Below are 14,920 nucleotides of genomic sequence, written 5' to 3'. Positions count from 1 at the left end.
AGTTCATCACATCGCCATCATTCAAAACAATCAAGAGCTATATGCGCACGAACATCATATACAGTGACACATGTTGCACCCTCACGCTCAAAACCGGTTTCTACGGAGGACGTCTTTAAGAACCCGAACGATTTTGACATAATCTGTATTGTCAAACGCATCAAGTACACTTTAGAACCCGAACGTCCAGCAACGTCCAAACTGAGTCTCACACAGAAGTTTGAAAACTATATTGTACGAAAAAGATCCGGCCATACTAATGTAACACCAGTTTCACGACAACCTACTATATATGGAAAAGAGAATTCATACATTCCATTTGGCACGGCTAAACAAAGCCTCCCAACAAAGGAGTTGACCAAAAATGTCCAACCTCGACCGTCTAGCATTTATGCTCAAAGGATCATCTAAGAATTGTCACCTGCTGCGAATGGTAAGTGAAAATTTTCTGTATCTCAAGCCAAAACAGTACACAGTAGAAAAAATTGATTTTGACCATAGATCATATCAGCTACGGTTTATGGAGACAATGATGTATTTTATCTTGTATTTTGTAGATTCAGTTGTCAGCCATTTGGATAAGCTTCTTATTAACTAGTTAAAATCTGACCTAATAAACCGTAGAGGATGAATTGATCGACCGCTTCAAAGTACCTACTCCGTCTACCACAACCACAGTTCCGACATATAACATCTACCAGCCACCATATCTAACACTCGACTTCCTAATCAGTTTTGTTAAAAAATAATATGTTCAAACATAATCCACCACAACTCATTTCGTTTAATTGAATCGTACACTGCCTTGAAGTCTATGGAGTCTATGAAGATATGGGCAGGTTTTCGAGTTAAATTTTGCCAAAGATCTGTCGCAAAGTGAACATTTGCCCCGTTTAAGCATCTTTCTCAAAAGCCACGCTCGAGTATTTGCCTAAGAAGTGTAAATGTGTAAAAACTTGGAATAAAAGGGCAAATAACTCTAGTTCATCTCCAGAATTAGAATAATTTGCACCTAAAAAGTAAGATTATTGACAAATAAATGCAGCCCAGGCTGGAGCCTGCAATAAAACATTTACCGTTCGGTGAACTAATCGAAGTTTGTATTTATTTAGTTTATCTCGAATGACGGTAATATCACAGATTCAAACTTAATCTTAACGGACAAAATAAGTACATACGTCAGTACCAGTATGATCGGATAAGTGGTAAAATTGTTAGCAAAAGCTTTTCGAACCTAATCTTAAAGTATTTGTTTCACAAAATTAGTTTCACTTGTGCATACTTCTGCCATTGAGCAATACGTCTGGAATGTTTGGCATGTAGTTTCATGCATTTGTATTTTAATAGTCTTTTTTCCCGCAGGGGAAAAATTGAACCTAATAGTACCTCCCGATGAAATGATTCTAAAATACTGTTCATTTTGCTTGTCTATCTTTACAATTGAAGTGCTCTGCTGGCTGTTAACTAGTGCATTAGAGTATTTGTTGAGTTAGGAGATGGGAAAAAGTCAGCTTCACTTCCAGGCCACTGGAAATAGCATCCACTTCTGCAGCTCATTTCGCACATCGCACGGATTGAGGAACACTTCGTACTTGTCGTCGCTGTCGTCCTTGATCAGCGTCATGCCTCGCTCGAGGCAATCGTCTCCGTTCATGTTTCTCACGTGGTAGGTATCGGTTTCGTAAATCCACCGTTGGTTGGGCTTATTGCTTCCGCAGGTTACCATTTTGATCCCTTTGGCACTCTCTATCAGCTGACCTCCGTCCACGGAGGTCTTTCGGAACGAATCCAAACAGACGCCCTCATCGGTCATGATTCGGCCGTAGTCATCTATCACGAATTCTTCGTCGAGGATGTTGATCAAGAGCGAACATTTCTTCAGAAACGACTGTCCGTACGGTTGATTGATGAGCGAGTTTGATTTTGGCTTTTGCAAACAGTAAGAACTGTGCTTGGCAATTTTCATCGATTCGGCAATTTTCTTTACATTTTCCGAAAGATACTTTATCAGAAACTTCCACTTTAGCTCCGGATTGAGATTTTTTACGATCAGATTGATCTTTTTCATCAAAGTGATGTACTCCTGATAATCAAAAGTGCTGAGATCGATGGGCTGAATGCGACCGAAAAATTTGTTCGGCGCTGGAAAGAAATTCTGAGGCCAAATCTTACGCAAATACCAATCAAAGGATTTGCAATTCAATTGCTTCTTCAATGCAATTCGGTTTGAGACATTCTAGAAAACATAAACTGCTTTAAAAGGAAAGAACAGATTGATAACCGAACAACCTACCAGACTTTTAAACTCTTCCGTACCCTTGTTAAACTTGAAAAAGAACTTTGACCAGTCCTCCATCCAAACCAGAGCCACCCGGGCAAGATTTTCATTAAGAATCTAAAAACAATTATCATTATCATCAAAATTGCGTTGCAACCAAGCTCAAACTTACCCCACTGACGCCCCCCGGGAACGTGTACGGTGAACTCTTTCGGAACAAATGCCCAACGTGCGAGCAGGGTGCTATTTCCACCTCACCGCCGCACTGCCAGACCCGAAACGACATCTCCAGGTTGTCGCCTCCCCAGATCTTCAACCGTTCGTCGTAGGCTCCAATGTCGAAGAAAAACTTTCGATCAATCGTAAACAATCCACCGGCCATGGCCGGCGTCCGGAACGGCAGCGTCGTATCCTTTCGCCGTTCCGCCAGCTCTTCCTCACTCAGTGTGTACCAACGAAAGTGCATCTGCCAATTGAACGCACCCCAGTGGAACTCAAAACTCTTAATGTAGGAAAAGTTATCATCGGAAATGATATCAATCACCGGGCAGACGACTTTTCGCGGATTTTCGCGAACCCGTGCCAACAGGGGCTCCAGCCAGCCAGGTGAACACTCGCAGTGGGCATCCAGGAATGTCAAGGTGTCCCCGGTAGCAACACGAGCTCCCATCAAACGCGCCGCAACCAGACCTTCTCGTTTGTTGAGCCTTAGCACACTAACCACCACCGGAAGTGTTTGTACGTAGTTCTCCAAAGGTGTTTTTAAAAAGGCTCGATCGCTAGCATCATCCACCAGAAGAATCTCCTTGATCAGATGTTTGGGTGATCGTATAATTACACTCCACACCGTCCGCAACAGCACCGACCAGGCTTCGTTATGGAAGACGATAATAATTGACGTCGTTGGCAGCGAAGAAGGATACTCCTTGGCTAAGCATTTAGGTTTTCGCACATCCGGTAGCGATCGATTGAAAGCAATCCGATCACTGGCCAGTAGATTATAGCGATTCAACTGGAACAGTTGCTGCATTTTTAGAAGATCCTTCGCCTGTATCACAACCGGGTCGCCGTTCTCACCCACACCGGGAATGGGTGCAAAGTTGTTTGTATTCAAGAAATCTTTGGAAACATTTCCCACTGCTCCTCCGGCTCCTACGTAGTGGCCCACAATCTGCGGTATTCGGGGACGCTCATGAAACTTACTGCTTCTAAAATAAGATGAAAATGAAAACAATAAAGTGAAATTTTAATGTGCAAAATAAAACTCACTTCACGTGTCGCTGGTAGTTGATGAACTTTTCCACCGAATATTTCGAGATCAGATAAAACAGATAGGCGGAAAGCATAAACGAAATGATGATATAAATGTAGAATATTTTAACCCGCAGTCGGAACATTGTAAACGGCGGCCTGGCCCGCTCGTGTGCTCGTTGATGCAGCTGGACTTTTTCTGCACCTGCCAGTTTGCTTCTGATTTTACACCTGCACCGATTTTACGCTACGTAATCGCCATCCACCGAAAATAACCGATAGAGCACGTCACATTCTACAGACCCCCGCTTGGATCAAAACTTGGCAACGGTAACGGATCGATTGCCCATCAATGCTTATTATTTATTGCTGTGCTGGCTGCCAATGCCTTCTAGCTATACACCAACCAAACTAATCAATACGATGTGACAGTGCTGTTCTGCATCTGCAGAGAACGTGAAACATGTTTATGTGTTTTTTATGCTGTTTATGAACGAATGAAGTGGTGAGAGTGGTGAGGTGAGAAATGTCAAAATAATATTCACCACCCGGTACTGAACTTGCATGCAAGCTGTAGAGTGACTATATACAGAGTGGCGACAATGTCAAAATTGGACTGATAATTATCTGTCAGTGTCATTCCAATCGAGCAGACGACGTATCCAACGCGTATGCAGGAAAGAGAAAGAAAAACCACAGACAAACAGACATAACACTCGTTTTCCATTCATCGTACCGATTAAACCGTCATTTCAAATTTAGGCTTAGTTGGGAATGTCTCCGTTTTGGTCAAAGTGGCGCTTTTTGACGAGAGAAGGGGAATTCCCCATAAAAAATACTTGCTACTTCGAGGGATACCCATATTGCTATTTGATATTTGGGAATGTCGATCATAGATGGCGCTAGTGTTCAGGCTAAATGTGAGTTACGATAATTTTTGTTGGTTTTTCTTCCAAGAGTTATGTCTGTTTGTCTGTGGAAAAACCTTGGGAAAACCGCATTGCATACATTTGGGATGACTTGTCGCCACTCTGTATAAAGTCACTCTAGCAAGCTGGTGCGGATGCCTGACGTGAGTATAGGGTGATAATAATTTAACCAACATGTCTGTACACTTCGTGTAAAATTGCTCTTTACGAAAATCTTGCAAAATTCAATAATCTTCTTATTTGAGTGTACACAAATTTAAATTTATGACTGAAATTCGTGTTGATTCGTGCAGCAATGTTATTTCTACAGATTTTTGCACATGTATAAATTTGGGGCCAATTTTAGGACCACTGAATTCTCTGTTTCCGGGAAACATGTTCGGAACTTAGCATAGCATGGTTGCCTGTCAATGGGGTGGTTTTTCAAGTGTTGCATGTGACCCACCCCATCGACAGGCAACCATGCTTTTGCCGCCAACATCTCAGCGTGAGCGAAAATGAAATAGCATTTCATCAGTTCGTTTCACTCGACTGCCAGCAGCTTGATTTGGGCCCGCTGTCAAATTTTGAGCCCAGGACATGCTGTCGCTGACGTTCACTGCAGCTCGATTTAGAGAGGTCGATGGGGTGATATGACCTATATTGACAAAAGTACTGAGCAGAAAAAAACGTATTGATTTTTTTGTGGCAATCAATGTCCGTCCGATCAACTTAACCGTCAATTGTTTATGACGTTTGATTATTTTTCAATGTGCTTGAACCGAGGTTCCGATTGAAAAAGGTCGTACCCGTAGAATCAATATATATAGAATGCCAGTGTCGCTGCAGTGCTCGTGGTAAACATCACACATTTGAAAATTACGTATTTACATTGTATGCGCATATGTGTGAGTGATCGATTCGAAACGGGAATCTGACTGTCAAACTAAAAAGGCAACCCAATAAAAAATCCTTCTGCTTTTCCGTAAATCACGTAGGATAAATCACCCGGTTTGGTCGTTTTGGGGTATTTCGTCGGCAGGAAAATTTTCTATTGGACAATTTGACAACGTAGTTCCCGTATCCAAGACACGAACCAGCAACATGTTTGCCGCCAAAATATCCATGAAACACCAGCGACACTGGCATTCTATATATATTGATTATACTGTCGTACCAGCGGATGTTTATTGTACATGGATTGTACACAAATCTCTCAAGTACATTTAACTGTTTTATAACAAACATCAACGGTAAAACTGTCGACTTGACGTGGGTAGAATTTAAAAAAAGTACGACGAATTTAAAAAATAAAGTCAGTTACGAAATTTATTGAAATCACGTGCTTATAATAATCGCTTTATAGTAAATAGGTAAAATCAAAGTGCTCGGATCAGAAGGTAATTGTGTTTGAGTCAAATCAGCTCAAGAACTTTTGGAACATTCGTTAAAATTTAGCCAAGAAATAATAAAAGTTAGTGGCTTTCCTTACTATGACAAAAATTAGCACTAAACTCTTCCTTCCATAGACCAACCTCGTGATTTTTGTCTTGACCTTGAAATGAGGTCAGGCATATTAAGTAGACTAACCTCGTAGTTTTATGTCTTGATCTTGAATGAGGACAAAGCAAAGCAAAGTCATGGGTATAAACGTCCTTCGGATCTTGACCGTTCTTTATCGACAGACTTCACAGCCGGTTATTAGAGTACAGGAAAATTACGGGGTTAGTGCAAAGATCCTATTAACTCTATAGCGGTACATTCCAGCCGTCCTATGTCGTCGCCCAGTCCAGATTCGAACATACGACGACTGGCTTGTTAGGCCAGCATCGTATCCCGGAGCTAACTGGGCGGGCTCAGTGAATGAGGTCAGGCATGTAATTAAGTTTTTACAACGGTAGATTTTACAATTTACGGAGAAAACGATAGAAGCAAGTAATGAAACAAAGAGTCGTAGGATCTAACAGATTGAGACCAGGCGTGAAGGAGAAAGAGCAGAAGATGAGGGTGTAAGGGAGGGTCGTATGAAGCAACGCTTATGGGGGCATAGTACTTTTACACCATATTTTTGCCCTTATTTCAAATATTTTTTTCTCGATAACGCGGAAGGCGAATTGATTCGGGTTTTTTGCATTCTAGCATTGTATTTTATACTAATATTTATAATTTAGTTTATACATGGGAACCTCTTCCCTCCTCCCCTACGGCTCCTTGAAATGAAAAATTCCAAAACGACATGAAAGTACATTATCTTGTCTTTGACCCATGCTTTTTTTAAAATTCGAACGTATAACAAAATGGCGGACATTCAAACATAAAACTCAGTTTTTTAGCCGAAAAATTGACATTAAACGTTTCTAAAAAATACATAAATTTCAATATCGAAAAAAGGATGGGTCAAAGACAAGATAATTTTATAAGCTTTCAAACAAAAACAGAAGTTAGCGAATCGCTTGACCCGTTCATGAGATATTTATGGTACCGACTTTGAAAACCTGGTTTCGAGAAAAACGGCATTGAAGTTTTAATGCGCTGTGCAATCGTTCCAGACATGCGCGGTACAAATAACTGTAACTTTGTCATTTTTTGCAATTCATCGAAACGGTTTCACACATATGCTAAAATGTTAATCTTTTGATATAAACAATGAAAAAAATTGATTTTTTAGAATTGAAAAAGTACTATGCCCCCTTAAAAAGTTGTACACCAAAATCTTTTATCTATGCTGGCGTATTCCATGGATCGAACCAAGCTGTAATCGGAGAATTACAACCGCATTCGAACCCACTCCTCCTCGCAGGCCATGTGGCTCCCCGGTAGTAATGATCCTTTGATCCTTTGCATTATACCACATTCCCCTATAAATAATTCAGAGGCGAGAAGTGAGATGAGATACAAGTGAGCATGTAAACTATAATTCACTGCTTTTATGCTACTCCGTTTTGTGCAAGCTTTCATTCAAGATTGATAACTGATGCGGTCGCCGAAATAAGGCGTTGGGTGGGTGGTGCAATTTCTCACCTTCCTTCAAACCACGTTAGCTAAGTTTTAGTAGTAGTTAAGCTTATGATATAGCTCAGCGTTTCCCAAATGGGGTTACGCAAAAAACTATGTTAGCCACAGAATAGTATAGGGAATTCCGCCAGGGGGTTCGTGAACCAAAAAAGGTTGGGGAACGCTGATGTAGCTGCTAATAATATACGAAAAATCAGCTTTATTGGTAATTTTTGTTTGTTCTTTGAGTTATAATTTCGGCTTGGCTAAGACCATGGTTGATTTTCCAGTAACAAATTGGGTTTTATTACACTCTTATGATGGTATTTAAGACCAAAATTGGTCTTGAATGCTGCAATAAGAATACAATAAAACTCACATTGCTGCTTGGGTTATTTTACCACTTTATTGGTTAACCGTTATGCGTTCGGGAAATTTAGCATCCGTCCCATATAAATTATAACGCTTGTAAAAATAGTCATAACCATATCGCTATTATAATCACCATAAGACCAAAGGAGCGGCTGCATCGTTCTCAGGAAACGTAAAAGTTCTACTAGTAACTGATCAGAATGTTTTGGCTCGGGTGGCCAGAAACTGAACGGATCCCGCAAAGACTGTGCCGTCAGCCGAAATGTGTCGCGATGATAGGAATGGCTGTGTTTTGACGATCGTGAGGTAATCGAAAGGTAGAAGTAGCACTTCGATGAACACCTGAATGGCGGCAAATCATTTTCCGGCGTCTATCACCAATTGCGAACAAATTTGAGGTGATTTATCAAGCCGGCTTCGTTGAAGAACGGTCAACAACAAATCATGTATTTGCACTGCGACAGATCCTCCCCAAAAGGGCACCATTTGTTCGTTGGCAGGAAAGAGCTTTGGAAAACCATGGAAGCTCATCAAATTGATTCAGTCTACGATGGATGGTACACAGTGCTTATGTTCGAATTTCGGGTGGATTGTCACGTTCATACGAATCACACAGACGACTTCGTCAAGGTGATGGTCTCTCATGCCTAAAACAATGTACATGCTGGCCGGCGGAACTGAGGATAACCGACGCCGATTGGGCAGTAATGTAACGATCGACGGCAATGAGTTTGAGACAGTCGAGAAATTTGTCTAGTGTCTACCTTGGCTCACTGGTAACGGCAGACAATGACACCAGCCGTGAGATTCGAAGGTGTATTATCAGCGGGAGTCGTGCTTACTATGAGCTTCATAAGCAATTGCGGACGAACAGACTAAGCCTTGACTTGTTTTCTACGGGCATGAAACGGGGACGATGCTCGAGGAGGACCTGCGAGTGCTCGAAATTTTCGAAAGACAAGCGCCAAGAACAATCTTCGTCGGCGTATAGGAAAACGAAGTATGGAAGCGGAGGATGAACCATAAAATTACAAGAATGTCGGACCACTACCCACTACCCAAAAGACTACCAGGGGCGCAGCGAGCGAGATGGCTAGACCAGGTGTAGCGTGATCCAGCGGAGAGTACGCGGCGTCCAAGGGATTGTAAATAACAATGAAATCTTGTTATTACTTTCCGGCTGAGCATTTATTAGTAATTTAAAGCGAATTCAAACCCATCAAGCGCATGGTTTAATTTTGCAAATAACGATATTTGTGTTATTAATCTATTCATTTGATACAAGTTAATTTACGGTACAGAAATCGAAAAATGCTTTGGAAAAGCCGATGATTCACCTTCTTTTTACGTATGGGTACGTCCGCTTAGAATGATTACTGTTAAAACAGCTTAACGAGAGCATCCTTACAAATTACTCATTCAGTTCATGATAGGAAATCATTAGGGCTGTCATTACCATTCGATCGAAACGGATAGTATAATCATCGCCATTAACCGTACTACCGGGTTTCATTCACTTTCTAATGCCAAGAACGAAGGAGTCCTTAATTAAAACATAGCTCCCCTAAGTTCAACAAACGCACTATCAGCATCCAGCAGAAGCACACCGTCACATCGTATCTTACGGTTATAGTGGTAATGCCAGCAGTCGGTCTCGGTATTAATTACCGGCTTTCGCATCCCGTCAGGGATGTCAGTCATCTTAACCGGCAGCAAGCTTCCCTCCGCCGGCCGTTGTCGTCATAGCACAGCACAGCCCAGCACAGCGCGCGGAACGTCACCTATGCGATGTGGCGTCCTCATGAAAAAGTCGTTTGTATTCGTGCGTCATCGTCCCGAAGCGTCCCGACCGAAAGCACCGGATCACCCGAAAGCTCGCCTCTGAGAAGCGTAGTAGTCATTTGGGAAACATCATAAGTCCAACTTGCTTGACGAAACTAAATTCCAACAAGCCTTGCTTTCGACTACTAACAGTAACTTAGTCGGTGTTCCAAATAGGCGACTCGCCGAGTGGCCCGAAGAAGGAAGAAATAAAAAAAATAAAGAATAGAAAAATACGTGAAGAAAAGCTCACCCATCGTCCCGTTGGTGTTGGTCCGTGCCGGTGGTGGTGGTGTTGAAGAAAATAAACGGGAAGGACGAATTTTCACGCGATTTTTCCCCGCAGACGACAGCGAGAAGCCGGCGCAAGATGAGTGTGACGAGAGCTGCCAGCTGCTGCGGATGCTGTTTTTGCTGATTTGCACCACACCAACACCGGCCACGCTCGCGAGTGAATGAATCTTTTATTGCGTCGCGGTTGATGCTGTTGAACTAAGATTATGCAGAGACTGGATAGTGCTCAGTGCTGAGTGTTGTTTCTAGTATCTAGCCGTTTTGTTATTGCCGCTTCGTCGGTCTCTAGTTCTTGTTGTTGCTGCTAATTTAAGATAATTCCGGAACTGTTTCATCCTTTCAAGTGTTGGACTGAATTTGCAATGAAAGTGATTGGTGGCAGAAAATCTTGAAAATATGAAAGTGTGGAGCAAAAGTTTTCACTTTTGCGTCTTGTGACAGCTTTTTCCACTGTCGCGACCGGGGACAGATGGGAAGTGCATCCGGTTGTTTGAGTGTGATGTGAGTGTTTGCAATAAAACGTACGCTTCTTAGGTGTTCTCCCGTTTGCAGGAGTGTCGCCTTTTTACGAGCGTGTGCTGTTGCTGTGAGTAACAATCAAACTTATAGTGATTTTATAGGCTCAGGCTAGTGGACGATGTCCGAGCAGTTGAATAGTGAAATTGATTTATGAACTTGCTTGAGGCACGCTTCTAGTAGTTTCGCTTCACCGGCGCAAAGGATCAACAAACGTCGAAAATACGCAGTTTTGACATCGGAATACATCCCGTAGCAGACGGCGGCGCACGACGTACGTACGTATCCCGATGGCTATTTTTAGATATCGTTTATCTTTTTCTTTGTTGTTGCTGAAGGAAGGTCGGCACTGTCCAACACCAAGCACCGGAGGTGTGAGAAATATTGATAGCAAAAGTTCTGGATTTTAGCGTTCGTATGTGTGTACAGACACACGAACGTATGGTTGGAGAAAATTTTCCGAATGGATTATTGCTGTCGTATGCGAGGAATGTGAAAATGAAATGTTTCGCCATTGTGCCATGTTTGGGTGCGCTAAACAACGCACGAGGTGACAGGACAGGAGGACGATGGCTTTGGGAGAAAGCGATGGGAAAGGAAAATTGAGCCCAGGATTCGGTGCGATGCCGGGGCTAGAGGTTCACGTTCCGCTTTCCCACAAATGAACAATGCGGCTTCGACAGTTATTGGATTCTTTTTCCTGGCCTGATGGGTGTAACGAACTCTTCAATAGCGGGGATCATTGTAGGATTTGCCGGGAAATGATTGCAGTCTGAACCAATAAGCCCCCGTATGATGGAAGGGATGTTGAACCCAATCGCATGATTGGAGTCGAAATTGCTGGTCGTTGTTAGTCGGATTGGCTGTTTAGTGTGTATTTTATTTGTTTAACAGATGATTGCGATGTGGGTATCATTGAGCAGCGAAATAAGTACCAAAAGAGTTCAAATATTTTCAACTTAACTCCAATTCCTCAAACCAATTCATGCAAAAACTCATGAAATAGTATTAGTGAATGCTAATGACAATTTTTAAAGGAATTTGTTAAAATATGTTGTGTCATTAATTTGTTATTGTAATCTGTATCATGTAACGTTACGAAGTCATTTAAGTAAAGCAAATTAATTTCTGTCCATTATTTAGGAGTTAATATTGGCATGACAAAATTATAATGACACTTAACAATGGAATACGAGTTTGTTCCTGTGGTTGCTTCTTATTCTATTTCCAGTTTGGGAAGTTATATTTGATGATTCCTGGCTGCATTGTATGACTTATTCGACATTTAACAGAACGTTCAAATTCAAACGTCTTTGTTCAAAGTAAATGAGTTTCATACGGCAACCGGTCATGAAACTGTGGATGTTTGCTAAGAAATATTTGGTTTAATCGACTATCGATACTGTAGTATCCGTCAGTGTAAGTCACTGTTAACCGAACCTTTCGGACGACAGAGCAACAACAACCGATAAAGTCTACGTTCGTCCAAAAACTGACTTTTTGCTTCGAGCATAATATAACATGCCCCAGTATGCGTAAGTCTCATATTGAACGATTTCTTGATTTCTCTCTGTTTCCCTCATCGTTCGTACGATGAATTCTCGCAACACATGCGAGAGACTTTCAGTTACACTGAAGCAAATAATTCAGTTTCATCAGATTTATTTTTACGTTGATTCATCTAACTCGGTACATTCCCTACAGATACCTGTGGCTTAAAGAGCAAAATTTTCATTGCAACATTTACGTGAACGTCTGTTGTGTTTCCTAAGGCAACACGATTGTTCCGTGCTGTTTTGGTCGGATTTGCTGACCTGCCATTACGGAGCAAAGGTCATGGAGTGGTATAACCAAAAACTGGGAAGAGAACTCTCTCACATGCCAAACCTCCACTCAATCGAGACGTATAAGGGTCATCGTCAAGTGGAGCTTTTTAAATTAATTAATCACCTAATTAAACTTGAAAAAGACAAGTAACGTGATTTTTAGTAGAAAATATAATCAATTAACTCCAAGTGGGAGAGATTGCTGCACAGCGTGGCATATATCGTCCGGTTTGCAAAAAATTTTAAGTGCAAAATAAAGAAAATGACCGTTCCGAAAGGTGACCTTACATGTCAAGAGCGGCAGGCAGCAGAACGAATCCTATGGAAAATGGCTCATGAGGAAGCATTTCCAGACGGCGCAGAAACACAATGCGAATGCGGAGTAAACGAAACTAAAACATTTGGAGAAAGCTAGTCCGTTGGTCAAACTCCCACCGCTAATCGACGAGTTCGGTGTGCTGAGAGTGGATTGTCGTTTATAGTAGCAGCAGAGTAGACTGCCTAGAGGATATCATATAACTAATCTCTTATTGGATTATTATCTTTGAAAACTCAGACATGCGAACAACGAGACGATTATCAATGAAGTCAAGTAGAAGTTTCATATACCGGCATTAGAAGTACTGTACGTCAAATAAAAAGAATTGTATGCAATGCCGTTCCTGTTGCGCCAAAAATGGGAGTTTTACCTCGAGCACGAGCAACCCCGTTCCTGCGTTCATTTACCTTGGTTGGCTTGGATTATTTTGGACTCTACTTTGTGAAGGTTGGAAGAAGTTCGGTGAAGCGTTGGGTGGCACTCTTCACGTTTCTCACTGTGCGAGCCATACTTCTTGAGTTTGACGCTAATCTATCCACTGTAACCATCGGTTACAATGCGTGAATTAGCTTCTCCAATACCAATTGTCTCTTCAACCTTGCTGAAATTTCCTAACCCAAATTTCCTAGGTGCACCTCTGAGCCAGCTGTCTACTGAGTGGGTGATATCCCTTGAAGTCTGTCGCTTTACGTCTAGGACGGAGGGGCCACCCATGCGGGAAAGCTCTCTCTGCGATATATTTACCGACCTGAGTAAGCTGTCATCTAACAGGTGACAGCTAAAATTTTGGAGGCCCCTATACTCGAAAACAAACGAGCTCAGGGAGAAACTACAGTGTGTATGTGTTAGCTCTTTCTCTCCTCTTTCTGTCAGTACTTTTTATTTTGTTTATGCTTGCCAAGTTTTGCTTAAAATGGCGTCAAAACAAGAAGCATTCCGCGAGCGCGTTGTACACTTTTACAAACTTCCACAGAAATCTCGGGAAAAAGTTTACGGTACAACATTTAAAAAGCGAATATGTTGCGGCTTCGACTGTTTACCATATCCTAAGATGCCCAACTACTATTCGCAAGTGGAAGACCAGCCAAAATTATGGACGCAGAAGGACGTCGTTCTCTTTCTCGTTTCTTCAACAATAAGCCCTCTAGTTTGGCTATCAACTAAGATGCACCAGACGAATGTTTGAAGAAAATTTTGATCCCGTTTATACAAAAACATCATGCAGAGGGACAATACGTGTTTTGGCCGGATAGAGCATGGTCGCATTACGCCAAAAAAAAAAATACAATCGTTCCTGAATACCCATTCGATCCCATTTTTACCCAAAAACCACGACCCGTAAAATCTGTCTCAGTGCGCCCAATCGAAGATTTCTTCGGGATTTTGAGTTCCTTGGTGTACAAAAATAACTGGAGAGCCACGAATTGCAAACAGTTGATTGGTAGAATCAAGAGATGCATTCGCAAAGTTAATATAACGACCGTACAATGCTCCTGTTGGGACATCAAACGCTTCGCCGAACAGCCGATTACGGACCTTTTTCAAATGAACACTAATTTTTTTTCAACAATGGATAATGTATCTTTAGTTTCGGTAAATCAGATCTTTTTCGTGTAACTTTGTTTTTTTTATGATAGCTTGAGAAAAAAAATTCCAAAATTTTAGTAAGTGAGCCTAAGTAAGATATTCTTCCAATTCTGTCGCATTGCGTCTGGGACGGAAGGGTCTCTCACGCGGGAAAGCTCCCACTGGAATCTATAGCATGCGTGTTAACACTCCAAGTCTGTCGCTTTATGTATGAGACGGAGGGGTCACCCGTATAGGATTGCTCACCGAGCGGTATACAGATACCGAGATACCGAGCGGTATACAACCACGGCATTCATAGCCACAAGGATATTATTTATCAATTAATGGTTGCCAGGACAAAAGAAAATTAAAAATTGGACATCTTTGGGAAGATCCCGATTTTTAACGAACCGAAGTTACAAAGGGCTGAGGTTCAAGAAATGAGATTACTGTTTTAAAATTAAACGAGAAGAACGGTGCGCGCCGAACTTATAACATAATTTAATGTGATTGGAATTTAAAATTTATTGCCTTTATCAAAAAAGTGTAATGTTGTAATTTTAATTTGTGATAAAGTTTTTCTATCAACTCAAAAGACACAGATGGGAATAACAAATCTATAAAGATTATTGTGAAGTCAAGAAACGAAACGAAAGGTCCTCAAGGGACCTCTTATTTTTGGACTTTTTTCCACAGATCAAATCCGAATCATCTAACGGTAGGCAACTTCTAGGCTTTGCAGATGACTTCGATATCATTGCCAGGAACTTTG

At 41.6% G+C, this 14,920-nt stretch overlaps 2 protein-coding genes across 2 annotated transcripts in view; one reads left to right on the top strand and one right to left on the bottom strand.

Moving 5' to 3' along the window:
• Positions 1–1,117: 1,117 nt before the first annotated feature.
• LOC128740264 (polypeptide N-acetylgalactosaminyltransferase 3) lies at positions 1,118–3,893 on the bottom strand. Its single transcript, XM_053835800.1, has 4 exons — positions 3,548–3,893; positions 2,451–3,486; positions 2,294–2,395; positions 1,118–2,236 (listed from the first exon to the last, which is right to left on the bottom strand). Exons 1-4 carry the CDS (start codon positions 3,673–3,675, stop codon positions 1,514–1,516), a joined length of 1,989 nt encoding a protein of 662 aa, XP_053691775.1. The 5' UTR covers positions 3,676–3,893; the 3' UTR covers positions 1,118–1,513.
• A 6,217-nt stretch (positions 3,894–10,110) lies between these two features.
• LOC128740265 (dual specificity protein phosphatase 3) overlaps positions 10,111–14,920 on the top strand; it is an 84,602-nt gene continuing 79,792 nt past the window's right edge. Inside the window, exon 1 of the mRNA XM_053835803.1 lies at positions 10,111–10,712. The gene's annotated coding sequence lies outside the window, so the exon portion shown is untranslated. The remainder of the gene's footprint in view (positions 10,713–14,920) is intronic.

Source organism: Sabethes cyaneus, chromosome 3 (genome assembly GCF_943734655.1).
Source record: "Sabethes cyaneus chromosome 3, idSabCyanKW18_F2, whole genome shotgun sequence".
Taxonomy (NCBI): Eukaryota; Metazoa; Arthropoda; class Insecta; order Diptera; family Culicidae; genus Sabethes; species Sabethes cyaneus.
Note: the sequence above shows the minus strand (reverse complement) of the source record. Positions and strands in the feature narration are given on the sequence as shown.